Source organism: Triturus cristatus, chromosome 8 (genome assembly GCF_964204655.1).
Source record: "Triturus cristatus chromosome 8, aTriCri1.1, whole genome shotgun sequence".
NCBI lineage: Eukaryota > Metazoa > Chordata > Amphibia > Caudata > Salamandridae > Triturus > Triturus cristatus.
The window spans coordinates 313,878,171-313,906,129 of NC_140591.1; the positions used below are offsets into that span (position 1 = coordinate 313,878,171).

The 27,959-nt window shown below is 43.4% G+C and overlaps 1 protein-coding gene across 5 annotated transcripts in view; it reads left to right on the plus strand.

The window, feature by feature from the left end:
• The window catches only part of SGCG (sarcoglycan gamma), a 967,353-nt gene that overhangs the window by 913,911 nt on the left and 25,483 nt on the right, over positions 1–27,959 (plus strand). For all 5 annotated transcript variants that reach the window (XM_085621587.1, XM_085621590.1, XM_085621588.1 and 2 more), the window contains one exon: positions 26,217–26,289. In XM_085621587.1, the coding sequence (XP_085477713.1) occupies positions 26,217–26,289 (73 nt within the window). The remainder of the gene's footprint in view (positions 1–26,216; positions 26,290–27,959) is intronic.

Genomic DNA, 27,959 nt, shown 5'->3' on the forward strand with positions numbered 1-27,959 from the left:
TTGTCAGGACTTCAGAATTAGGATGCTATCATTGAATACAGATAGCTTGAAAATTACCTGCTACAGTGAAAGATCGCTTGGCAAACATTGCGAGCAAGTAAGTCTGAAAGACAAGGACGCCGTAGAGCGCCCAAGGACAAAGAGGCCTGTCTGGGTGCATGGTGAGGCAGGCAAGGCTGTGACAAAATTGATTTCCTCTGAACCACCTCTGCCTCCCCTGAATTGGTGTATAAATATAATGTGTGAGGCGGAAATTACCAAAATCATTTAGCTGCCACTCCTCCTTCAGGACAGAAATGTCAAATCCTAAAGGACAAAATAATTAGTGGAGGAGATGGAATAATAACAAGCGAAATGTAATAAAAATTGTAATCGCTAAAACTGCAAAAAAAACAAAAACGCTCTTTTGGGAACAGAAAAAAAGAATAGACAGGCATGTCGCTTGTAATACAGCAAACACAACGCCTGCAATTTAACATTCTAGGAATTGGTACACAAAAACAACACTCCTGTCCTCCCACAGGCACTTTGCAAAGCACTAAAACCTAGGCACAAGTGAACTACAAAACATAGACAGCTACCAAGGGGTAAAATGTTATGAGCACAAGTTGACACACTGCTTCGTAGCAAAATACAGTCTCACGGCCACACCCAACAAATGCCTCTCCAAAAAGATTAAGGACGCACTTTGTACAGTTGTGAATGCACAGCAACAATTGTACCTGTAGCTTCAGAGGTGCGCTCCCCATGTTATCAGGGTAGCAACAGCTATAAAACCTGCCAACAAGTGTACGATGCACATTGTTCCATGCATCCTTAAAATGAAAAGAACATACTCCTTTTATAAAATAAGGGTGATTTTTCACCCGCCCAGGTATTGCAGAAAATAACTCCTTCAAACTTCAAAGGCCGTGCATCGGGCATTCCATCTATATTTTCAAATCATACCCTGCATTTCCATTCCAATTAAATTTAGGCTAGAGGCCTAGCACCATGGAAATGTGCAACAGGACCACGAGGCCCATGCCGCACAGAGAAGTCTCCAACCGTTGAAGGCCCCCCCAAAAACTTCAGGGTCCTCCCATTCAACCCAAGCCCAATGTATCTGTTCTCCCGATCTGTGATACCAAAATTACAAACAGAACAAAAAGCTCACACGCCAATCACGATTGAGTATTTTTTTAAAGTTTGATGCATGGAGGAGATCTATGTTACCGGTATTTTTTTTAACACAAATTTGTTGAGAAGCTACTGAATGGTTTTATACCAAAAAAGTACGCTTTCTGGGTAAAGTTCTTACTTCATTCCAAATTAGGTTAATTCTACCATTTTTTATGTATCAATGAGCAAACTTTCGTAGGAAATAAAAATGGGAAATCGCACTTCTGGACCCCCGCCTCCAACCATCTTCTTGATATGCCAAGATTTATGCAGATCAATCACAGGGTAGCAAATTTATACGGGGGAGGCATGAGTTTCATGCAATCCATCAAGGAGAGACAGTGTACAATTTAATTTATCTCTGGTAAATGAATCAGCATGATATTTGAAAGGGTATTAGCACGTTGAGCCCTGCAAAGGAATCTCATGTTTCACGCAGATACAAAAATGGCGGCAAAGTTAAAGCAGGAGTCAAAAATTATTTTATTTACTAATATCTTTGGTGTGGTATCATGGACTGATATGGAAATTGACAGACCCTTAGCATATTTTACTTGAGCTTTGTATCTGAAGTGTCATGCAAATCTGTCAACAGGGGCAGCGTTCTAGTTGGTGGAGAAGTATTAAGTTGCTAATAATTTGCTAACCTATTTCAGATTGCTTACCCCCATTGTGCACAGCCACAAAACATGCATAGCATGTGCCGGCCATGTGGTCTGGCCAGTAGCCTTGCCAGGTTTTCTACTTGTGGACCCTGTTCTAATGAATTGGCAGACCAAAGTACTCTAATGGACAAAATAAGCTAAAAGCTTCCTTGTCCATTGGAGGCTTTAATTTTTTAGTGTAGGTTCATTGGAAGTCTGGAAATCTGGATATGAAGACTGCCTGCACATGAATCGTTGAGATGCCTCAAACGTTTAACCCTTTTAAACACACTAATACATTAATATAATGTTGACGTTTTGAAAGCTTCTGAATATACTCCAATGTATTTGGCACAAAAAATTATTTTTGCCCTAAGCCCTCCCAATTTAGGTTTGCCCCCCTTCTTCATGGAACCTGAGATTCCTGCACTGGGCTTAACCTGGGAAGAGCCTGCCACATTTCAAGTAGATTCATTACAAATCCACTGTTCATGGACCTGTACAAAAGTTTCCAAAGACCCAGAGATTAAACATGCTAAATATCTGCCAAATTTCATGTGGATTCGTCAAATGATACTAGAGTTATTAGCAAATGAAAACGTTTCTGGCTTTTAAAAAGTCAACCCCTTAACAAATATGCACAAATTAAAAACAGCAAGCTAAAGATGCTGAGCATCTGTCAAATTTCATGCAAATTCTTCAAACAGCACTACTGTTATGAGCAAATCAATATTAGAACATTGAAATATTGGGAGCTCCATTGAAGACAATGGAGTGCCATGGGCTTCTAATGGCTGGAAGAAACCCGGAGCATCAATATTTTAAAGTGTGCCTTTGTTCACAGTTGCTGTGAACAAAGGTCACAGGGAGCCCAGGGGGCTTTCAACCCCCTCGGGCTCTGTGAGGCCTTTGTTTTACTATTAAGAACAGTCTGCCTTTTAGGGTCAGAATGTTCTAATAGCCATCCCTAGTGGGCTATACCATACATTAAAGGCCAGCCCCCTTGTTAAAGACCCTCACTATCGACTCGGGCCTTTAACGCTGGAGTGAGCCTTTAATGGCTGCTATAGCCCGATACAGTGGGCTAAAAGGCTATAGTACAATTTTCCATTTATCAACCTATCTCTAAAATGCAACCTCTTCATCTCCAACCCTAGCACTTCTCTAAATGCTTTGTCAAACTACAGAACATATTTACCCCATAACAACAAAAGCACCATCCCTGAGTAATATTTTAACTTTGTGGCAAGCTTGGTGTAATTCTGTTCACCCATTCTTTCTGTGAAAGAGCAAAGAATCCTATAGGAATTAAAATTGAAAATCCTATTTTTGGGAGACCCACATCCTTTTTCCTTGATAGATCTGTATGAAACTTACCATTAAGGACCCAAAGTGGATGAAGCTTTCATTGGAAAGCCTTGTGCAGATTCGTCAAACAGTGGAAAAGTTGTTAATAAAACAAAAAATGCTTTCCTAAGTACACAAACCTAACTTTAACTACAATGGCGCTATCGCCAACAGCATAATATGTCTCTATATTAGGTCTGAGTTTCTATTGAAATCTGTATCTTGTTTTCTTTATAACTTTTGCGTTTTTCAAATCTGCAGTAAACTATCAACAAACTTTGCTCAGATCTGTGAAGGGAGTGGAAATAATAGGGGGGGCTCAAAAACAGACATTTCCATTTTAACTCCAATAGGGATTTTTTCTCCAGAAGACACAGCTGAACGGAATTACACCAAACTTGACATGAAATTACAACTTTACTGAAGGAAGTGCGAGTGTTTGTTTTTGTGTCAGTAGTTTAAAAAAAATAGCTTTCAAAACATTTTGTGTCTTTGCATGAAGAAGTTACATTTTAGAAATATGTAGACTGTTAATCACTGGATCATCCTTGGATTTGCAAATCCATTAAAAAAAACATAGGTACACCATTGGACTATGGAGCGTTTTTGTTGTAGTCCTTTGCAGATCAGTGAACCGTTCATGCTCTGATTGGCTGGTCATCACAGAAAAATTACTATTTCAGCTTCCATTGCTCAACACAGTGCAGTGCGCACTGCGTTGGGAAATATAAAAACAAAACAGGCATAAGGTGGTAGGTTGAGCTTACCCTGACCCAGAGTCCAATGGGGAGTACCCAAAGGGGCCCTGGGATTAAAATCAATAGTACAAAAAATATTTTTATTGTGTGATTTGCAAATCCTTTGCTGGGCTGGCAAACCCTTGACCGTCCCCTGAGTCCCATGGACCTTCCTGGTATTTTATGATTTGTAAATTTAGTACAGGATTCACAAATCCCGGAAAAAAAAAATGATCTGTGCACTATCGCTTCACTTGGCCAACTGCCACAGGGCCCACAGTAGGTTGAATGTAGGTCCAGCCCTACGGCCAATTCCTGCGTATGGCTGAAGGCCATGTGCATGGGGTGGGTGGACAAAGAGACCTGTTTGACGTTCTTTTTGATTTTAAAAAAAAAAACACTAAAAATAACAAAGATTTAATTGAAGTTATGGCTTTCAAAAATCTCAGAAATGTACTTTAAATATGAATTTCAAGTGCAATAATTAAAGCAGAAAATATACTGGAATTTGCAAGTTATGGTTAGGATCACTATCCATACATTGTTTATAACCAAAGCTAACCATAGCTTCACTTTATGTGTTGTGTGTTTTTTTAGTGAATATAGATAGACGGGCGAACAGGCAACTCTTTGATTTCACCTTGGCCTTCCTAAGAAATACTTTATGAGATTACAGATTTCCCAGCTCATTAAAATTTAATTTGTTGCAGGTATATGTTAGACAAACCATATTTCAGCTTTTAAACACATTTATTTAAGTATGGCGCAAAAACCCATAAGGTGAAAGCATTTTGTATAACATTGAAATTAAAACTGAAGGACATAGGCAATAGAGGAGAGGAATACTTACATTGAAATGTCTACTTGAGGTGCAAGAAGCAGCATGTGCACAGTAAATTAAAAGAAACTGTTCAACGTGATACGATATAATAGCCTGTAAAATATCGTTAACCTTATTTTCGTTTAATGGCTTTTCATATAAAACATACTTTTGAATGTCATCCAATTCTCCATGGTGTGTAATAAATCATTCTGGATAAAAGACTAAAACAAATACGTGATATCATGTGCATAGAACTTTGAAATATAAAATTACTTTTAAATATTATTTGTACATCTTTTTATGGCAGCGTGTCCTCTGTTTTTATTTCTAGTTACAGCCTATGAAGGTTATAGTCGTACAAAATTAAACATCTGACATCTAGCCATTAATGGCATCAAGTTAATTGTGGAGGATGATGTGATGTGTTTTTACACAGCACAGAGTTCGTCACTGCATCAGTGTATGTATTTTTAGACTTTCAGGTTTTAGGTTGGCGTCTTTTGATTTTGTTAAAGTTGTATGTGTATATATATATATATATGTATATATATATATATATATATATATATATAGAGAGAGAGAGAGAGAGAGAGAGAGAGAGAGAGAGAGAGATTATTATTAATTGGTATGTTGTCATTTACACTTTTGTTGCACCCACTATAGAAAACAGCGTAAGATGAGCTCATTTTAGCCATTAGCTTACTTACAGAGTGACTGGTGGCATTCATCAATTGCACAAGGTGCACACCCACACAAAAGGTTAATTTACTTTAGATTGGTGAAGGTCTGGCAGTTCCCCCAGCAATGCTATTGGTATTCTCCTGCCTTGCATATGCACTCATCTTTTTTTTATGAAATCTGAAATAGCCACTTGTGCGTGCATCCGACGCAATGGCCCTCATCTTATAATGCTTTTTTACATTTTTTTTTAAAATCCTTACAGAATGCACATGTTCACATAGGGATGCATCTTATGAAGCAGTGGCAATGTCAAAAGGTTAGCAGTCAATACCTCACATACTGACTTTTTGCCAGTGCCAGTGGTCGTGTCTCTTTTGTGCCTGTTCACTTGGTTGGAGCAGTTAGGAAAGTGGTTGGGTCATGGACGGCAGGGGCATTCTGAGAATCTTTACTTCCTATAAGGCCTGCTGCTGCAAAATTCCAGTATTCTAAGTATTTTGCATGCACAAAGCACTGCAGCTACCGAGACATGTTCTTTTGGGCGAAACAGGGAACCTTACAGATCACGGACTCCCAATATAGTGTGTCAAAGGCCGCCGTATTGAAATAGGTGCATATTACATAAAACTCCTCGGCCAAAGCGTCACAGAACTAAGACCTCACTATACATTAAGTCAACTACTTTCCTCCTCCCCCTTCCCTAATCCCGCCCATATACATCAAATTCAAACTGTACATGATAATCAAACTTGCTCCTCTGATTGCCTTACCTTATACTACCCCTTCTACCTACCCATTATCTAATTAACCTGTGTTCAGCTTGTTATTCCTATAACATAACCTTTTTAACTCCAGGACTTCCAGCGTGGGCCTGTTGAGAACCTCCCTTCCTGCTTAACCTATATTAAGCAAATTTACCTTAAATAAAGGCCTGCAAACTTATAGGCCAACTACCTCCTTCTCACACCCGTCTCAAGCGACAACCAATACAAGAAACATCCCCTATGCACCTGCTACGAATAGCCTGACCACTGACAAACCATCTAGGTTTTACCTGTTGTAAACCCAAAAACATAAAAAGGAGTGGGGGGGAGGAACAAAAAAAATTCTAACAAGGAAAAAATGGGGATAGGGGCTCTCACCATGTATACCAAACCCAAAATGGTTGGTGCAGCCGAAAATGGCAATATGTTATACCCTTGGGTAATATCCTTTACTAGATGTAGCCCAATGCAAGCCCAGTCATCTAGACTGTGCCTGTTCTCCCAATGCTCCCCGGGGAACAGGCCTCCTTTTGGTCGTCTGACCCCCAAAGCCCTATTTCGCGAAACGGGACACCTCGCAGATCACTGACTCCCAATATAGTGTGGAAAAGGCCGCTTTATTGAAACAAGTGCGTATCACATACAACTCATTGGCCAAAGCCTCACAGAGCTAAAACTTCACTATACATTTAGTCAACTACCTTCCTCCTCCCCTAATCCCGCCTGTAAACATCAACTTCAAATGTTACATGATAACCAAACATGCTCCTCTGATGGGCTTACCTTACACTACCTCTTCCACCTATCTATGAACTAATCAACCTGTGCTCACCTTGTTATTTCTATAACCTACCCTTTTTAACTCCAGGACTTCTGGTGTGAGCCTGTTGAGAACCTCTCTTCCTGCTTGCTTAACCTATATTAATCAAATTTACCTTAAATGAAGGCCTGCAAACTTGTGGGCCAACAGAAAAAAAGGCACCACCTGACTTTTTCTGCACATCCCCCCCCCCCCCCTCACACAGCAACAAGTCACTCCTGCATCTTTAAGGTCCTGACCATAAACTCCCTCAAGTCCAACAAATACAATATCATACCAAAATCCAACAGATGGACCTCGCCATCCCTAACAAACCCAACCTGTTCACCTTCCTCCATGCTCTATCAATGGCTGCTGGCTTGTAAGCACCTCTCCAATGCCTCGTGGGTACAAACTTTGTCCACTCTAGAAGACAGCCTGACCATTGTGAAAACATTATCTTAAGATCCTGCTTCATGGGCTGGGTCACTGCCAAACCCTTCTCCACTACCATGTAATTCTCTCCTAAATGAATCATCAATACATCCGGGCAAGTGTTATTTTGCATGTTCGCATTTAGCTTGAGTAACAACTCCTTCCACTTAGTTCCGCCCTTACTGAACCAGTCAACTGTCAAAAAGTTGTGTTGAAAGCCCAGGTTCCTGCCCACACAGTCTTTCCTGCTGCCCTGGCTGCCCATTTCACGAATGAGTGTCCAACAATGCACACTGACAAACCAGCCAAAACAGGGCCATGCAATGAACCTGAAAAAGAAAACTGCGTGAGCATGCCATACAGCCATCAATCTTCCTCTTCTCCCTGGCTATTCTTAACATATCTCTGGAAACAGTCTGAGGGCCATCTACCCAGCCCCATTAGCTGATCCTTGGACCACCCCCTTTTACTTGCCTCCGTTGCTGCACTGATCCTGAACGAATGCGTGCCAAATTCTTAAGCCACTAGCCCCAGTTTTTCCACTGCTTTTCTCAATACTGCCAACAATTGAAAGAAAGAGATCAGGTCCCCATCCTGGTGTTTAAACACCACCCCTTCCAGAGCACTCACTTGTTCCTTAAGCTTCCTTCCCCGTGTCACAGGACAAGCTCCCTCCTACTGACACTGCAGCACAACTGACTTCTTCTTTGACCTCTGATCTGTCTTAGACCTTAGCAGATGTACTGTAAGGCCACCATCCCAAAAACGAACTTCCTCCCATACCAGCCCCAGTGTACCCCAGCCCCCCAGAAGTTCATGCCCTACATGCCTGGAAACATCCACACCAACAATTTGGGGGAAAAGAACAACTTCTAATTGTGAAAAGTACAACCATGGGAGGCTGTGAATCATCCTGCAAAAAACAGGCCAGGACAGTGGCTTCCTCTTGGGACCCGCCATTCCTCATTTCTTGGCCCACCCTTCTAACATTCTCCTGCCTAGTTCACCTGCTGTTGGAGCATAACCCTCAAGAACTTCCCCAGGAAGGCGATGCCATCCAACTCTCCTGCTATTGTTACCCTTGAGGGGCACTTCTCTGTCATTTGTTAGATAAACTGCACCACATCCTCAACTCTGTCCCACTCCTCTGTGCGGGGACAGCCTCCTGAGTTCAGGAACTTGCCCCAAGTCTGATAATATGACTCCTGCGTGGAAACTGCCAAGGACCCGACTACCAGTAGACACATCTTCTGTCTCCCACCCCCATAACTCCGAAGGCAGTCTCAGTCCACCTCCGTGGCGAGCCCCTGGAACCTCTGACTGCGAACGAGACAAAGCATCCTGAATGTCATTGTCTGTGCCCGGTATGTGTCGGGCCTTAAACAAAATGTCCTGTTTTAAAACTTACAGCACAAAAACCCTCAGCAGTATGAACACATGTGAGTCTCTCGCAGACTGCCTGTTTACTACCTTTACCACAGCCATGTTGTCTATCAGGTCTATCTTCTTGTTGCGCAAGCGAGATCCCTACAATGCAACAGTCACCAACAGATGAAAAAACTCCACAAAAGCTATATTTCAACCATCATGCTTCCAACAGTCAGGCCATTTTTTTGCATACCAGCACCCCTGTCTAAAAAGACTGAAGCCTACATCACCGGAGGCGTTTTTAGTGTTTTCTCTACTAGAAGGCAAGCTATCATAGCCACTGAATCCAATTCAATTTTTTTCCTGGGCCAAAGCAGCTGCACGTCCTCCGTGAGCTCCTGTACACTTACCAGCAGCTGCTGGCAGTCTGTGGAACCGGAGTCTGTGACCAAGAAAAAGTCATCGATATAATGGGTCAACTTCTCATGACCCGTTGCTGTCATGAAGAGCCACCGTAGAAAAGTGATGAAATGCTCGAAGAGTGCACGTGAAATGAAGCATCCCATAGGGAGCTCCTTGTCCACGTACCATGATCCATCAAATTGAATACCTAGCAATTGAAAGTCCTCTGGGTGTTCAGGGAGTAACCTAAAGGCTGGTTTTATGTAACATTTTGCCATGTAGGCCCCAGGTCCCTCCCATTCTACCTTGGCAACATCCACTGACGAGTAAGACACCAATACTAACTCCTCTCCAATAAAATCATTAAATGATTGACTATCCGGACATGACAGATGTTGAATGAGCCTGATTGCCCCTTTCTTTTTTAGGTACCACCCCTATCTGGGAGACAATCAAATCAGACATGGGCCAAGTGCAAAATGGCCTGGCCATCTTTCCTTTCATGTATATCCTTGCTCAATTTTTCCCGCACCATCTGTGGGTGTGCCCTAACGGACCTCAAGTTATTAGTCCAGCGCGGTACCCACGGACCTGTGTAACCCAACCGGAAACCCCAGGTGAAACCCTCCTGCAAGATGTGAGCGTCCACCCTGTTCGGGTATGAGTTCAACCCGAATGTGAGCCTATCCAATTTACCTTGAGTATGAGCCCTTTCCCTGAGTCCTGTGAGAGCCCCGTTCCCCCCGATAACCTCCCAGTGCAGCTGACTCTGCTGCCCCCAAGTTCTGATTCCATTTGGAATTGGGGTAAACCTGATGAACCCCAAACAAGCCTCCTGCACTTCCATTACAGTTGACCAGGGGGGGCCTCCCTATACACGTGGAGCACTCATCCCTGAAACAACAATACTCCCTTGTGCACAACCCCTTATTGAAATCCCAACAAGCACCTTGCTGCCATCCCTGTGCCTTATTGGGGGGCTCACCCCTCCCCAGGTGGGTGAGGCAGGCTTGAAAGGGCCAATAAACTATAGGCAAACCACTCGCTGTGTATATGATCTTGCCAAATTTGACGGAGCCCATTGTTTGCTGCCACAAGTCCATCTCCATTTCCCCAACCTTGCTTCAGGGTCCCCAAGCCATTGACATCAGAAACTCCTCATCCTACTGGGCCCACACATTCCCTTCGAAAGAGATCTGTGCTTTATGTATCACGTCCATATACTTAAATAACGCAACACTCCGCTCAGGGTATTTTTCACAGTAAACACTGGTATAAATTAGAGAGGCTGCTGTTCAGTTTTCAGTGGTCATGGGTACCCACGGGCGCTTATCCAGCTCCTACTCCTCTTCCTTAGAGCCCCCTTTCACCCCAAGTTCTCCATGCAGAAGCTTGAACATCTCCACATACTCACCCTTCCAAATCCTCTCCTTCATTGACAGCCTTAAGTGACTTGGTAACCCCCAAGTAGGGGTGTTTCCTGACCTTAAGTACCTTACTCTCCTTCCCCATCTACTCTGCCTTCCTCTTATCCCCTTGTCTGTCGCCATCCTCCCACAGTCATACCTACGCCTGTCTCCACACTCGCAGGCACCTCCCCGGCCTGTCCCCCCTTTCTGTCAGCACTTACCATCTGCAGGGCCTCTGCCCCTTCCCGCTCCATGGCCTTCACACCTACTTCTGTGTCCTTGACATTCTTACCGTGTCACAGGCGTGTATCCTGCCCCCCTTCTGAGCCCATGTCCACCCCTGTGGACACCATCACTGGACTCACTACCCTAGATGCATTAGTTATCTTACCTGTCAGCAAGGTCGGAGCCCGTTCTGAAGCCTGCCTCCTAGCCAATGCGTGTTATTGCCTCGCCCCTTGTGAAGTCACTGTCTGTCCTTGCTCCCTTGTTGTGACCTTTAAAATAGCACTAGAGGCAGAATTAGTAGTACACCCCTCCCAAGGAGTGTCCCTGAGCATCTCAAGGGGCGCCGAAATCTCCTGCATGTCAGGTTCCACAATTTCTCCCTCCTCAAGACTATCGTCACCATAATTCAGTGCATCATCATGTCATTTGAGCCCTACTGGGCCACTTCCCGATTCTATCACCCTATGTGGCTGCCGCTGCACGTGCCCCAAATCCTGAGGGGCCGTACCATACCCTCTCAGGCGTTCTACTGTGGTGGGCCGTCATGACCCATGATGGTCCTATGTTGTAGGTGATCCACTCCAATTTTTGCCCAGGTGAGGCTGCCCAAATCCCACGACGCCCTCTGGGTGACAGTTTTGAGCCAGACCATCTCTTCCCCCTGGAGCAACTGAGCCGTACTGTGCTTTCCCAGGTATGAAACTTGGCGGAGTCCATGCCCCTGAAAAGAAGAAAATAAGCCCAGTGTACAGCTCCCCGGAAAAACCCCAGGCGGATCCCAACCCCTATGCTCCTCTACGTGACACCCATGCCCATCACCCATATCCTCTTGCTGGCCCCTACTGCCCAGCCTGGCATACACCTTCTGGAGCTTACGAGGAACAAGACCCAAACTTGAATTCACCGACTCATCCTTATTCCACTCAAGCATGGCTGCCACAATGGCAGAGGCCCTACCCTGTGGTTCTGCCTAAATTGAGGACCCACTCACAGGGCCCCCTAAGGAGCCTCACTGTGCAACCTCCACCCTTGATCTTTCCCACCCATCCCAAATAACTTCTCCCTCACCAGAACAGATCCTGAGACCTGCATAGCTCTCCCCCACTCCCCAAGCCCTGCCCAAGTCTTGTCCCCTCCCTCCAAAGGCAGACCCTCCTTCCTCCTGTCCTTGAAGGAACAGGGGTGGGAGTATCCACCAATTTCGCCATCCCTCTCCATGAAGCCAGAGGATAAGTCCTCAAAGCTCTCATGTTGCGGAACACCACAGAGGAGAAAGTCATCATGTGCCCCTCAAAAATACGCTGAAAGAGGCAAGTCAATACCCACAACTTGCCCATATGGCCCTACACCCGAGGCCAAGCCTCCTGTCATCACCAAGGTGGCACGAACGAGACCCTCCCGCACCTTCCCCTCCTGCCTGCTCCCGGTTAAAGCTTGCTTCTGCTACTAGCCTCGCATAGGCTTATTAACTGGAAGTTCGGAGGTAAGGATGAAGATTCTCCCCCACCCCCAACTTTAATGCGACTCATGTCCCACTGCACCACCACCCTGCCACTTGCTCCTTGCTTGGGCGAGGCCACATCACGTGTTTAAGTGTGGCCTCTTGCGCTCACCTAACCCATGGATGGGACTCGGGGTGGCGACCACCTGACCCCAGGTCAAGTCCCAAAATTGTACTAACTAGGAAACAATGGGGGGGAGATGCCACCATGTATACCAAACCTAAAATTGTTGGTGGCAGTCCAAAATGGCAACATTTTATACCCTTGGGCTACATTCTTTACCGGACGCAGCCCAATGCAAGCCCAGTCATCTAGACTGTGCCTATTCTCCCAATACCCCCGAGGGACAGACCTCCCTTCGCTCATCTCTCCTCCAAAACACTATTGTCCTGGAGCAGGAGGTCGCTTTCAAGACTGCGCTCCAGTGTGTTGCTGGACTCCTGGGGTCATGGCTCCAAGCCAAGACCGAGGGCTTCATTTCCCTGTCCAGTCAGCCTGCTGAGGGAATGTAGCTAGAAAGAAAAGCACACATCATATTCTGAAGTACTCTCTGTGACTGTCCGAAAGCACCAAATAAAAAGGTGTGATGAGATGTATGGGAGGTTTGAAAGGGGGGGCTGGGTAGGGTTATGGAGAAGCTTGTATTAGAGTGGTAGGAGTTAGCACACATCTGAAATATCATTTTTCAGCCATTATATTATGCAAGCGTTGGTATTTCTGCTTGTAGTGTGAAAAAGAGCATGTGAAAGTTGCTTGTGGTTTTGCCGCAGAATACATGAGGCCTAAACCAAGTGGCAGTGCTCAGGAGGTTGAGTATCTGCTGCAACCGTTACATGTTTTAATCAGGGCTACTGGAATTATGGAGTAGAGCAGAACAAAATTATTTTGCACGGTTTAAAAATTATGCAGCACGAAAAAGGCAAATTATGCAGCTTAATGTGCCATATTTCGTGGTAGTATTACTTCATTATTTTGTCATTTATACAGTTGGTAAAACTGTCTGGAAAAAGAGTCCAACTTATTAATAGCAATTTAACACACAAATCCAGCAATAAGCAACTGAAAGATGACTATCCAACCTTCGGGAATGGCTCCAGTGCGCAGCAACGTGTCGCCATATTGTTGGTAACTCTTGATCCGTTTGAGCTAGGAACATATTTTTGTTAAAATCTTCAGATTATGCAGCAAATGATTATGTGGTAAATCCATAATTATGCAAAGAAAACTCTTCAGCAGCAGAACCAAATAAATAACTGTGGCTCTGGTTTTAATGCAGTAAGATAACTTAGTGGGTTATGCACAATGTGAATTAGAGAAAGAGAATTTTACTTTATTTTAGGTAAATTAGCATTAACATCTCACATTATTTTTCTTAGTCTACACACATTTACATTTGGAGACAAAACCAACCTCACACAATGTCATGAACTCAGGTCTGCAGAAGCCTGGGGATAAATGATTATATTCTACAATTATCATAAGCTCTTTTTTTAGCTGAGTAGTATGACTCAAGTCTGTGGGCATTTAGGACCATTCTGTACCAATCTCCAGCAAAAAAACGATTACTTTTAAGTTTGGCATGCCGGTTCTTAAAGAGAACAAAAATGCATATAGAAAAGTCAGCTGGGAAATATGAACACGTACATTGAGGACTCTAAACATGCACATTTTCAGTTTGCCCTGATCAAGCATAAAGTATATGTATTCTTCTGTTCTTCCTTGCTGCCTTCAGGCACATCCAAAAAACTTAACAGGGGGGGAGGGCCATTAGTATTTCCACTTTTCTACCCTTATCATCATAGAAAGATAATCTAAGCTATACCTGTGAGATGCTTATGTAATGGCAAAGTAAACAACAGATAATCCTTTTCTGCCTGGTAAACAATTGAGTCTTAAAATCAGAAAAGTTTCTGCAACAAGACATTATGCATCTATCAGGTCTAAGTGTCTGTTAGTGGCTGCCTTTCTTCTGTGGTGTGTGAGTGGAGGAATGTTTGTCTAAATGAACACTTCACAGGGTCATGGGAAAATGTGCTTATGCATGAACTAGTCAAAACCAGCACAGATAAAGCCACAGCTCAGTGGGAGTCATTTAGCCATCAACCAACTTCTAACATTAGAATGCAGCTCATCATGGGGTGCGGCTCCCCAAACAATTCAACTGTAGGGGTATGTCCTGTTAACATAATTTGTTTTGGGCCACCTCAGACACAGAGAAATGTACTGCTTGTACAGGATTATACAGTTTGAAATAAGGGGAAACTGGGATTGAATAAACCAGGGGGCATATGTATCAAAGGATACATTTGCGATTCTCAAATAGCAAATTTTAGAGAATCGCTATTTGAGAATCGCAAAACACTATGTATGTAGGATTTGCAAATAATTTTGCGAATCCTTCATATTCCTTAATTGCGAATCGCAAATTGCAATTCGCAATTAAGGAATACCTCACCATTCATTCCTATGGTCCTAGAGGCCCATAGGAATGAATGGGAAGACATTCTCAATTTGCGATTCTCAATTAGAGAATCGCGAATTGAGAATGCAATTTCAAGGGTGCCAGGGTGTCAAAAGGACACCCTGTTGCACCCCTAAAATGTGCATGTGTGCGCATGTGGCACACATACATGCCCTCAAGGCATGTATGTGCGCCACATGGCACTTTGAAAAATGTAAAAAAGTTCATTTTTGCAAAGATCGCAAATTACCACCAACTTGAAGTTGGTGGTAATTTGCGATTTCTTAAGGAGAAATCGCACAACTTTTTTTTTTTACATCGCATTTAAGGAATCGCAATTTGCGATTCCTTAAATGCTTTTGCAAAATAAGGAATCGCAAATTTTGTGATTCCCTATTTTACGAGGGCCTTTTGGGATGATACATCCCAAAAGGCTTTTTCCCGTTCGCAAGCGGGCCGATTCTGAGAATCAGCCCGTTTGCGAACGGGAAATGGGCTTCATACATATGCCCCTAGGTCACCTAATTCCGCAGTTTATAATTTTTTAGCTTAACATCTCCTCACAAACGTCCTTGAATCTTGTGTTCTATACACTCTTTTTCTTGTTTCCTGCATTACCCCTTACTTCCGACGAGTTAAGACATGTTTAGTATTCGGTCATTATGGCCTTTGCATACTCACTTTAAAATACATTTATTCATAGATTTGAGGGGGAACTGGATAGGGAGGATACATTAGTATGAGGGCAATCAGATGCCTAAGAGCCCTAAGGATGAGAAAAGGTGTGGTGGATAGTACCCTAAATTGGGTATAAGGCCTCCTGCAAGGAAGAGCAGGATCAAGACTGATTTGCATATGGCTGGGTCTAAACTGGAATGGTGTGGCGTGCCAAGAAACTATGGATTTAACCCAGATCTGTGACGGGGTGAATGTTTGATTTGTTCAGCATTCCGTCCATCATCTGTTCTTTTTGTAAGAAGATGTACTTGCCAAGTCGGCATGGCAGTTTAAAACTGCACATACAGGCTCTGCATTGGCGGGCCTGAGGCATGTTTAAAGAGCTACTTGAGTGGGTGGCACAATCAGTGCTGCAGGCCCACTAGAAGTATTTTGTTTACAGGCCCTGGGCACATGTACTGCACTTTACTAGGGACTTATATGTAAATCAAATATGCCAATTGTGGCTAAACCGATGTTACCATGTGTTAAGTTAACAGCACATGCACTTTAGCACTTTTTAGCAGTAGTAAAGTGCCCAGATTCCTAAAGCCAGCAAAAACGAAGTCAGCAAAACAGGTGGTAAGAAGGCAAAAAGTCAAGGGAATCACACCTAGGATGCCAGGTTTAACAGTTAAGTGCTGCATAAACACTTAACACATTGCCTGTAAGTTAAGCCTGACTGCTTTGGGCCAAACTACCCGAGAGTTAAGCACAGGTTAATTTAGTGACTTTTGTGGTTCACCCAGACACAGATGGAGCCTTTTGCTTGAGAAGGGCTCATTTTCACACTTGGAGATTCTGGCTATCTCACTACAAAGGCTATAGACATGAAACAGCTGTTCTTCTCCTTTCATTCTCTAGTGATTCTGCTAAACAAATGATTGGTCCCTCCCAAGAAAGATAGCCTCTTCTCCCTGCTCAAGGTACTCCCTGCTCCTGTTGCTGTCCGAGGAGGAGGGACCGCTGACAGGAGTCCGCTACTGTGTCACAAGGGAAACCTGTCCAGTACAAGTTGTTGTGCTGTTTGTAACTTTATGATTTGGGAAACTGCTGGACCCAGTCAAGCTAAAAAAACAATCAATGGCTTACAAACATATTTGTTGTCCTTATGAAAGGGCAGAATGCCATCGCTCAGGTTTAGTCATCCAATGGCTGAAGTAGGCTGCCCCATTGCCTCGTAGAACTATGAATGACACAATAACAGGCCATTTAAGGAAGACTGCTGACTGACAGTCCCTACGCATCAGTATATTGCACATATAATTTTTGTAAAATCAAAAGACCTAAAAAGGAAATTGGTTCAAGGGAGGCAGCGAGTCCTGCAAACAAAATTTGCAGGAGCTCATGTAAAGCCTACAGAGCAGGTAAAAATGTGTTTCTCTCAATGAAACCTGCACCAGTTAAAACTGTCAACATAGCAGACACTTTCTGATGAAACTAAATGTCGTCTCAATCCTTCTAAAGACCCACTTGTCTGTGGATGACTGATTGCATTGTATTTCACACAAGAGTGCCTCGTTTCTTAAGACATCACAGTTGAATATTTTATAAATCATTTCAGTCCACTCCAACCCATGTTTTCAGAAACTTAGTAGGAGTGTGTATCTTCTGCTCTGAAATGAAAACTGACAAATGTTAATGGAAATGCCATAGAAACAGTCTTGTACAAGGTGCCGTCACTGCATGGACGGAACACATTTCTCCAAATACAATTTTATTTCTATACGGGACAGAACAATGCATCTTGGTTCACATGTAATTCATTCAGTACACTGAAATATGGGCTCTGTCTGCAGCCCTCAAGAGCAGCCATATCTATTCTAATCAAAGTTTAGAATTAGAAGATCTTGGGCACTTTTGCTTGACATATAATATTCTAGCATAAATGGGCGATCGTTGAAGACATTCATTATAAAGAAGCAATGTTTTCAGGCAAACTAGAAGAGTGTGAAGCAACACAGATGAGACAGGAAAGCTAGTGGATATTGAGGAGAATGTAAGTCAATGTCTTACAATATTGCAGAGTTTAGTAGGTAGAACATGGTTACAAATGAAGACTCATGAGTGTCTTTGTAGCATCATTTTAGATGAGCTGCTATTTTCTGAAAAATATATATTTTTTTCTTCACATTAAATTCCCTGTGCAAAGTCCCCCCTGCAAAGTTCACCATTCCTTCACACGCCCTGGGGTGATCTATGCATTGTTTTCAAACTACCTGCTTCATATACGCCTGATTCATTCTGGTGTGATGGCAGTGGGAGGATAGACCCCTTTGAAAGCCTTTTAGGTGTCACTGAACACTTTGCAGCTATTCGGCTCTTATAAATGACAACTCTGATTCTCTGAAAAGAACACCGAACATGCTAATGTGAGGAGTCAGGTTATAGTTTTGCCTGCACAATCTCAAACTTATTTAGAGTGTAATTCTGACTTCCCACAGGAAAAAAAAACGTTTGCAATTCAAGCCCGCTTCCTTTTTAGGTCTCGCTGGCGTTGCAGCGCGAAGCGCTGTCGCCAACGAGAAACTATTGTTGCCGTGATGCCTCTCAAGGGAGACAGACTTGGGCACGAGCCGATTCTGGTCCGTGAACGAGCTTCACAGTGTGCCCAGACCAGAATCTGCTCGTGCCCAGGTCTGTCTCCCGGCAACAATAGTCTCGTTAGCGGCAGGTCCCTTTCACCCTCCCAAAATATCATTTCCTGTTTCCCTTGCACTCACTTGCTGTTGGTCTGCCCTCCGGTGATGCTCTTCACCCCCTCCGCTGCTGCTTCCGCTGCCCCGGACCCTCCATGCTTCTTTCCTTGGGTTTGTTTTGTTGTCCTACCTGGCGGGTTCCCGGAAAGCGCGTGACTCCCCCCTGGTCACGTGCTACATGGGCAGCCAATCACAGACAGACTGGGTGAGTGTTGCGCGCACGCCGTGGCGAGTCTTTCGCTCATGGCATCTCTTGCACGCGCTGTTTTCTACAGGGCCGCGGAGTAGGGGTCCGGCTGCATGTCCTGTAACTGGCGCTTCAGCTTCATCCGGAGAACGAGAGGACCATCCCCCGCATGCCCAGCTAGATTCGTCACCGAGGCAGGTTATTTCCTTTCTGCCCCTCTCGTCTTTTGTGTCCTTCTGCGCCACTCGTTTTTGTGCCTTTCTGTCCTCTGTTCCACTCGTTTCTCTCTTGTTTTGTGCCTTTCTGTCCTCTGTTCCACTAGGTTCCCTCTTATTTTGTGCATTTCTGCCCTCTGCTCCTCTCGTTTTTTCTGCCCTCTGTTCCACTCGTTTTTTTGTGACCTTCTGTGCCGCTCGTTTTTCCCTCGTGTTTTGTGCCTTTCTGCCCTCTGTTCCTCTCGTTTTTTTTGTTCCCCTCGTTTTTCCCCCTTTTGTGCCCCTTTTGCCCTCTGTCCCACTGGTTTCCCCGCCGCTGTGGACCCCTTCCAACACTACATATTCACCAAAGGATTGTGTGTGTGTGGGTCGGTGTGTGGCTCTTGTGTGCCCTTCTGCCCTCTGTGCCACTCGTTTTTGTGCCTTTCTGCCCTCTGTGCCACTCGTTTTTCCCTCTTTTTTTGTGTGCATTTCTGTCCTCTGTTCCACTCGTTTTCCCTCTCTTTTTGTTCCTTTCTGCCCTCTGCTCCTCTCGTTTTTGTGCCCTTCTGCCCTCTGTGCCACTCGTTTTTGTGCCTTTCTGCCCTCTGTGCCACTCGTTTTTCCCTTTTTTTTGTGCCGTTCTGATCACTGTTCCACTCGTTTTCCCTCTTTTTTTGTTCCTTTCTGCCCCTCTCGTTTTTGTGCCCTTCTGCCCTCTGTTCCACTCGTTTTTTTGTGCCTTTCTGCCCTCTGCTCCTCTCGTCTTTTGTGCCCTTCTGTCCTCTGTGCCACTCGTTTTTTGCCTTTCTGCCCTCTGTGCCACTTGTTTTCAACTCTTTTTTTGTGCCTTTCTGTCCTCTGTTCCACTCGTTTCCCTCTTTTTGTTGTGCCTTTCTGCCCTCTGCTCCTCTCGTTATTTGTGCCCTCTGTTCCACTCGTTTTTTTGTGCCCTTCTGCCCTCTGTGCCACTCGTTTTTCCTCGTTTTTTGTGCCTTTCTGCCCTCTGTTCCTCTCGTTTTTCTGTGCCCTTCTGCGCCACTCGTTTTTTCCCCTTTTGTGCCCCTTTTGCCCTCTGTCCCACTCGTTTCCCCACCGCTGTGTCCCCTGTGGACCCCTTCCAACACTACATATTCACCAAAGGATTGTGTGTGTGGGGGTCGGTGTGTGGCTCTTTTGTGCCCTTCTGCCCTCTGTGCCACTCGTTTTTGTGCCTTTCTGCCCTCTGTGCCACTCGTTTTTCCCTCTTTTTTTTTTGTGATTTCTGTCCTCTGTTCCACTCGTTTTCCCTCTCTTTTTGTCCCTTTCTTCCCTCTGCTCCTCTCGTTTTTGTGCCCTTCTGCACTCTGTGCCACTCGTTTTTGTGCCTTTCTCCCTCTGTGCCACTCGTTTTTCCCTTTTTTTTGTGCCTTTCTGTCCTCTGTTCCACTCGTTTTCCCTCTTTTTTGTTCCTTTCTGCCCCTCTCGTTTTTTTGTGCCTTTCTGCCCTCTGCTCCTCTCTTCTTTTGTGCCCTTCTGCCCTCTGTGCCACTCGTTTTTGTGCCTTTCTGCCCTCTGTGCCACTCGTTTTTCCTCGCTTTTTTTGTGCCTTTCTGCCCTCTGTTCCTCTCGTTTTTCTTTGCCCTTCTGCGCCACTCGTTTTTTTCCCTTTTGTGCCCCTTTTGCCATCTGTTCCACTCGTTTCCCCACCGCTGTGCCCACTGTGGACCCCTTCCAACACTACATATTCACCATAGGATTGTGTGTGTGGGGCTCGGTGTGTGTGTGTGTATAGATGCAATAGGTCTCGCCTTTGCGAGAGCTAAAGCTATTGGCATTGTAAATGACTATGCCATTTATTTATCTGTTTTCAAAACCAACCCATAAATAAAAAAGTTTGTCTTTTACAATACCAATAGCTCCAACTTATGCAAAAGGAGAGACCGTTGCATTGTAAATGCTTGTTTTAAGTTTGTGTTTATTGGTTTTCATATCATGGCATTCCACATATTACACAGTCTTATGAACAAATTAATGTTACGTTAATGCTTATCAATGTCATAGAGGTTCAAACAAGGACATACAGCGGTTCAATTAGGTGTCATCGCTCTTGATCTAGTGATGAGAGTTGGTATTTCGCAGTATTCAGCTGTTGAATGGCACGCACAAATAAAGAAAATGAAATAAGCAAAACTATGAAGAACAAATTAAATCTTTCTCAGCCTAGTTGAAGGTGATATGGCCCCTAAAGGGGTTACAGAGTCAGCCCATCCCAGCTCCCAAACATGATGTTACAGTTTCAATGTGTTATTCACAGCAATTGCGATTTTGTTCAACTCATGGCCTCCACCCCCTCCCTTCCTTCCTCGATAGCAGATGGTCCAACAATAGTGCCCTCCAATTCTAGTCGTCAGGCCCACTTAGTAGTCTATCCATTCTATGTTAGAAGGATTTCAAGTAATCTTTTTGGTTTGTTTTATAGGGACAATTTATTAAAAGAAATGGAGAAAGCAACGCTATTCAGCAGAGGCTCACGCAGGAGGGTGTTCGTGCACAGACTCACCTCATATTCAGATGCGGCTGGTATTTGCTACGAGTGGCAGGGCGGCGGGGCGGAAGGGGGCCATAGCGGTCGAGAAGGGAGGGGGTATATAAAAAATCATGATTTTTAAAAAAAGGTACCTTCAGCTGGCCGTGTTCCGCGCTGCGCTCCTCTGCTCCTTCCTCTTTTTCAGACACAGGCTCCCAGCCTGCCCTCCGGCCAATCCTGACGCTGCTCTCGCATGAGACCAGCCTCCGGATTGGCCTGAGTGCTCTCGATTAGCGCTCCAGGACACAGGACAGACAGGGAGACTGTGCCTGCTGTCTCCATCCTCAACAATGAAGCTGGGGTTGGAGAGAGGTTCACTGCGCATGATGGTTTGGTCGGCCTGAGACAGATGGCCAAACAGTCATGTGTAGCGACAGGAGTGCACACACTACTCTCCTCAGTGTTGTCACCTACAGGCTCCCCGAAGATGACAGGATACGAGAAATAAAACGAGTGCTGTTTTTTTCCCCTTTCCTGACGTTTTTGGGGGGGAGTGACGCTCCTCCACCATAGTGGAGGAGCGGATACTGCTCATAGTCCCGTTCCGATTGGAGGGTCTAAAGATGTGCAGCATTGTCTCTGGTAGACCACCCACTGGGAGAGAATGTAAATAAATCCAAACTACCCATATCTGAAGGACTGATTGCCCATACCTGGCCATTATGGCATACACAGTTTGTAATGTTTAGTGTGCTAATGCACAGCATTCTGATAAAGAGGTGGTGCATCAAATTGTTAGCCACAGCTTTCCAGCAATCACCACTCAAACACAAATAGCAGGTCCCATTCCTTTTACAGAGTAATTGGCCTCGAATCTGGCCCTGAACTGCCACACAAATAAGGCAGCCTGTGCAGGAAACCTCTGGACCAGGCCTGCAGAGGTTAATCATTTAACAAAAAAAAAAAGAATGGTGTTGCTTTGTTTCTGTAAATGCCTGTATGTATGTGTTAGAAATGTGGTTTCTGGTTGGCTAGGGTATACATTTAAGCCAGGCAGATCCCACCACTCTAGTCAGGGCAAGTAGGTTACACACATAAGATGAGCTGTGCTCACCCTCTGGTAGTGGCGCAGAGTGGGCGGGCTTTTCAAAGGGGCAATGCGTAAAGTGTTAGTGCAGTATGTAAAATACAGTAACACAGTGAAAATACCACAAAAAAGACTCCACACCAATGTGGAAAAATAGATACTCTTTCTCTAATTAACATTAGACCAAAACGACAAAAATCCAATCAATATTGCAAGTTACACTTAATTAAAGTAGGTATGCATTTGTCGTACTTTCAAAACAGATATGTTTCTTTCTGGGTTATTACGGTAAGTTTGATTCAAGCACAGGCATTCCAAACTTGACTGGAGTCAGTACACATGGGAGAGCCGGTGGGCTTCGATTCCTGTAATTATGGTGAGTTTTAGACACTCAAAATGTCATCTGAATCAGAATGCCAACTTTGTCTGGATCACAGAAGGTGATAAACCTCAATTTTATGAGGCAATGTGTCTCTGCCTTAGGGTATTCCCAAGTACATAAAAATATCAGAATACATTCAGTTTAGTAAATGAGCCTACAACTATGTAACTGAGCCCTAGATCAATAGAAAGTTAAATGGTTGTATTTCAAAATACAAAAGTCAGTACTGCAGAGTTAATGCCATGAAGCCTCTCAATGATGGGGTAATACAGAAATATGCAAAATCAGAAATTAATCTAAGTCTCAAGTGGGCCAAAAAATCTGAAAAGAAATAGACAGAATCCGTAATAGAACAGGAATGTCTTCTGACTCACCCGCAAAAATGTAGGATTTTTATAGCTGTTTGCATATGAAACCAACAGAACTGCACTCACGAGGTGCTGGAAAGCTGAGGATCCCCCGACCCAACAGGCTTGTTCTCGGTCCCTGCTGAACTGGACTAAAGCAGAGGGAACTGCACTATATAGGGAAGATATTCTGGGGTTACGCAAATACCTGATCTCAATACGTTGGAACACGATCAGACGGCGCTTCAAGTGGTGGTAGCTTTGGAGGACACCATAGACAACCCTGATGAAACGCACTCCGAAATTCGGTCGCAACAGCAATTTACGTACATATAGTGCCCAGTCTGGTGCGCCTACCACTCACCACACATGGTATAATTATAAGTAGGCTAAAGGCGTTGCAGTTGGATGATTAAAACTGCTTAGCGTAACAAACCAGGTGCTGATATAAATCCCCACAACTAGTTCCCACTTACATTTCAGTTGTTCTGCTTGTTTTGTTATGATGCAGTTAACTGACCTGTAGCTATTGAAGACACAACATAACTGCATAATTTCACTAGAGTACCCGAACCATACATATGAACATTTGGGTAAACAGCTCATATGTAATTTATAGTGTCATATATTCACGGGCAGACGTCGGACTGCCCTATGTGAGTCCTCCAATGCAGAGCCAATATGTAAAGATGACACACGCTTGCTCACAAGATATCTGTTGACCACTAATTGCAATGTCAAGTACAAGTTGTAATAGTTTACTGCAACACTTTTTTGTCATCCGGTAATGTTGATTATATGTATAATCTTTCTTAAAAACCAATAAAACAGATCAAACAAAAAATTAACCAAACAGAACTGCAATAATGGTGGTGTGAGCAAAAGCATAATTTCATCAGCAAATCAGAACAGAATAAGTTTAAACATCATATTGCCTTAACATCTAAGCACTATATCAACACATGAATAATGATTCTGCCCCTTCCATGCTAATGTCATCTGGAGATGCTATAAAACACTGAATGCAAGAAAAACAGTATGCCCTATGAATGAATTGGGTACAGTGATCTAGTGGAAAGACTTTGAAGAAACAGTTGCAGTTTCATAACTGAGCCGGGAAAGTTCATCAAAGTCAGCAGGAACAGCATCACTGGAAGTGCACAAATAATAATAATCTGCTTGAATATATGCTGCAGAAACAACAATGACATTCAGAAATGCATCGAAAAGACATGAGTGACAATGGTGATTACCATTTTGGACAAGGTGGCGTTTGTAACTAAATTGAGGTCTTGTTAAGAAGGATCACAAAAATGCACTTTTACACATCACAGTGAATTTGTTCCAAATGCAATAGTACTATATGAGTGTGTACACGTTTACTGAAAAGTGCATTCTGCGCATTATTAATAATGTATAGCAATATAAACACAGAAAAATCTTTAACACCATCGTACCAGTTATTTGGGAATGCCTTTATAATATCTGTATGTCGAGGTCCCAGTTTGGTTAATGTAAGTTACTGTGTTAGTACATTTGCAACGGTATCGGAAGAACTGTCCCATGGGTAAGTTGTCACTTAGGGCCTGATTACAAGGAAGGCGGACAGGGCTACATCCTCACAAACGTGACGGATATCCCGTCCACCAAATTACATTTCTATTATATTACCACAAAGCAAATGAGTGGATATGCTATCTTGATCTGCACATCACCATACGTACAGAGGTCATGGACATTTCAATATGTCACTGTCCAAACATTTGATATTGTGTGCTAATACGGTGCCAAATATCCCGTCCCCCAAATTACAATTCTATTATATCCAATGGAACTTGTAATACGGCATACAGTATATCGGTCACGTCTGTGACGGAGCATCTCAACCTCAAAACTCAAAATCAGGGCCAAAATGTTCTAGGATGACGGGATGTGTAGTGCAAGAGCAAGTTTTTCTCAGTATGGTTTTTATTTGCTGCTATTGTTAGATTAAAATCTTTCACTTGACTGTCTACATCTATATAATTGGGCAAGATCATGCTTGCTGTCTATGTAAAGTTTAGATGTAGGTGACGCTGATTGATTCATGCCAAATATGCTTCTGACTTGATTGAACCCTTTCCGTATGTAGAGCACCTAATCTAATTATCTCTTACAGATCATCAGCATTTGTCTTTAGGGGTTGGAATGGTATATATGGTGTTCTCAAATATCCTCACATAGATATGGGCAGGTGTGGAGTAAAATTTGCTCCCTTCAAGGCCCTAAGATTTGTAGATAGAGAATATCTTCAGATTGAAAATAGGTCCTGGTGAATGCCAATTCTGTGCCTTGTAAGAGAAAATATTGCATTTTATCCTAAAACCATTCTTGGGTTTGGAGCAATCTGCATGCTGCTACCAAGGTTAGCTCCTGGGAAATGTTAGTGTGCAGGCACTCAGTATCAAGAATCACCAAGATTTGGTTGTTGCTGTCAAAATGTATTCCTTGTAGTATCTGGAAGATGTCTGATGTTTCTTTTCACTAAGCTGATTGCTGAATGACACTGCCTCGTAAAAGGAAACCAGCAAAATTGGAAAGACACTGTAGCACAAAATCAATGTCTGAAACAATTCGCCTCCTTGATGGTGGGTGCTGGGGGTTATGTATTTTGGGCACAATGCAAAAGGCTGGTATATGTGGAGTGGTGTTGATAAGGAACTACTCTTCTGTTTATTGATCCAATGGATGCTCGTTGTCTCTTGTACAATATTTTTTGACAGTGGTCATTAATTCTGTTTTGGGGTCTTTCCCGAGTGTTCAGTAGGTACTCTTGTCATTTAGAAGTTGTAATGCTTCTTGGCAACAGTCATTAATGGTATGGATGACAATGGCTCTTCCCTTATCAGCCAGTATTATGGCAATATTGGACTACTCTTGCAATCCTATGATTGCAAGTTTCTCCACTCTGGATAAGTTCTTTAATTTTCTATGTTGCTGTTGACAATTATTCCCTTGACCTGTTGTTCAATGCTCAAGGCTGAAACTAGGTAAATGTCCTATTGAGACTAGTGGAGAAGAGAAATTATGGTTCTCTTCGTTTGTCTTGGAAACAGTCATGAGATTTCAACTTCCTTATTGTCTCCTGGAATTCTTTTGAAAACGTGAATGGGTTGTGAGTAGATATAGGTATGAATCATCATCCTTTATTAAGGACCGGGGTCTGATAGTTGACTGGGGTTTCTGGATCTGGTGTGGTCTTGTATAGTTGGCATGCCTGTGATTGCTTTGAGATTTCGGATTGTTATGAATGCATTTATTTTAATTTATTATGTGGTTTGTATTGCCTTTCAGGGCCTGAAGGTGCACTTTTTGAACACTCTGTTGAGACACCTCTTGTTATGGGTGACCCTTCAAAGCAGCTACGGTAAGTCCTTAAAACATTTATGGTAAGACATCTGACTTGTAATTGATGAATATATGGTAGCTTTGGGTGCTTCTGTTTTACTCCTGCTCATGAACATAATTTGTCTCTTGAGTTATTTACATGCAGTAGCCTCAGGAACATAGTAACCATGTGCGTGTTGTGTCATGCATGGTTAAGTGCAAGATAGATGTGTTAGCCAGTAATGTAGTCATAGATGTGCTTAAGCAGATTCACATACAGTGTACACATTTAGAGTCAGAGTAGAGAAAATTACACATTTAAAAATTGCTTTCTTTAAAATGTAGTCCCCTTCTCCCCAAAAAATATTTCCCTACATCACGCCACTTCCAACACTTCTCCTTTAGTCAAGGACAGATTGGTGCACAATACTGCACTATCTGCACCAATTACAACTACATGTAGAGCTTCAGATTAACATAGTAAATATAAATCAGGAGTTTTGTTAGCACTCTCTGTTAGTTGCAATCTTGGGTAGTTTAAATTAAATATTCTACCCTAACACTCCTGAAAACAATGACTTGTAAAAGAAAAAAAGAAAAATCTATGTGCCAGTCACATGGAGTTCCAAGGTCACTCTATCAAAGTTATTACCTTGTGAGTGTTCACAAAATTTATATTTTGTATCTCTTTCAGCATGCCACCAATATATTTGATTGTGCTGATATAATAATTCCCTTATGTTTAGTAAAGAAATTCTAAAACATACCATTTGACAATTATATATTGGTACTTTTACAAATTTTCTGTGAGTTATGGAATGCCTTAGTGCTATGAGTTTCTAAGGGTAATGTAGGACTTGGCCTTTTTGGCTGAAGTTCCCTAAACTCTTTGCTTTCCCCCTGGACCGTTTTCCTGACATAGAATAGCCAATTTGGTTGCTGTGGGTACTTTGCCACTGCTGATCAGTGACAAAGTACCAGAGTTACCTGTTTAAAATGTAATGGTGATTGGTTGGCCATGATTGGTATGTTTGCTTTACTAGTAAAATTCCCTAGTTATGTGCACTGTGTGTGCAAGGGCTAGTAATGCAAGGGCGCGCAGAGAAGGAAACTCAGGCCTTCAGTGTAGGGCCTGCGCACAGAATGCTAAGTTAGCATGTTGTCCTGAAACTTGCGACTACTTGTCAGGCCTGACTTTCCCTTTTACATACACCTTGGTTACCCCTGTTGTAGGTCCCAGGCAACACCTAGGCATGGTGCAGTGTAGGTAAAAGGCAGAACATATACTAAGGTGTGTGCTATGTTCTGACAGTGGAAAACTCTCCATATCGTTGTTCACTGCTGAAAGGCCATCCTGCCTATAGGACAGAATGGGGGAGGCTGGGTGTTGTGTTTGTTAGCCTAGTTTCCGGTGAAGTTTAGTATGTGTGAACTCACAGTGTAATAACACATCTTTCTGTGAAGGTGGTTTTGTCACTGTGTGTTCATAAACCACTCTTTTAGAAAATGGCTGAGTTTTGTGCTCTGAGCATTTCTGTGTGTCTCTGCTGAATGTGGATTGACTGTCTGGATATGAAAGGTGAGAGGAGCTGGAAGAGGTCTTGACCCAGGGAGGGGTTGAGATGGCACCAGGCTGCCCTGCATCTGCAGAGTAGTGGGAGGAGAAGCCCGGGAGGTGAAAAGGCCTGAGCTGGTGCTATAAACCAATTG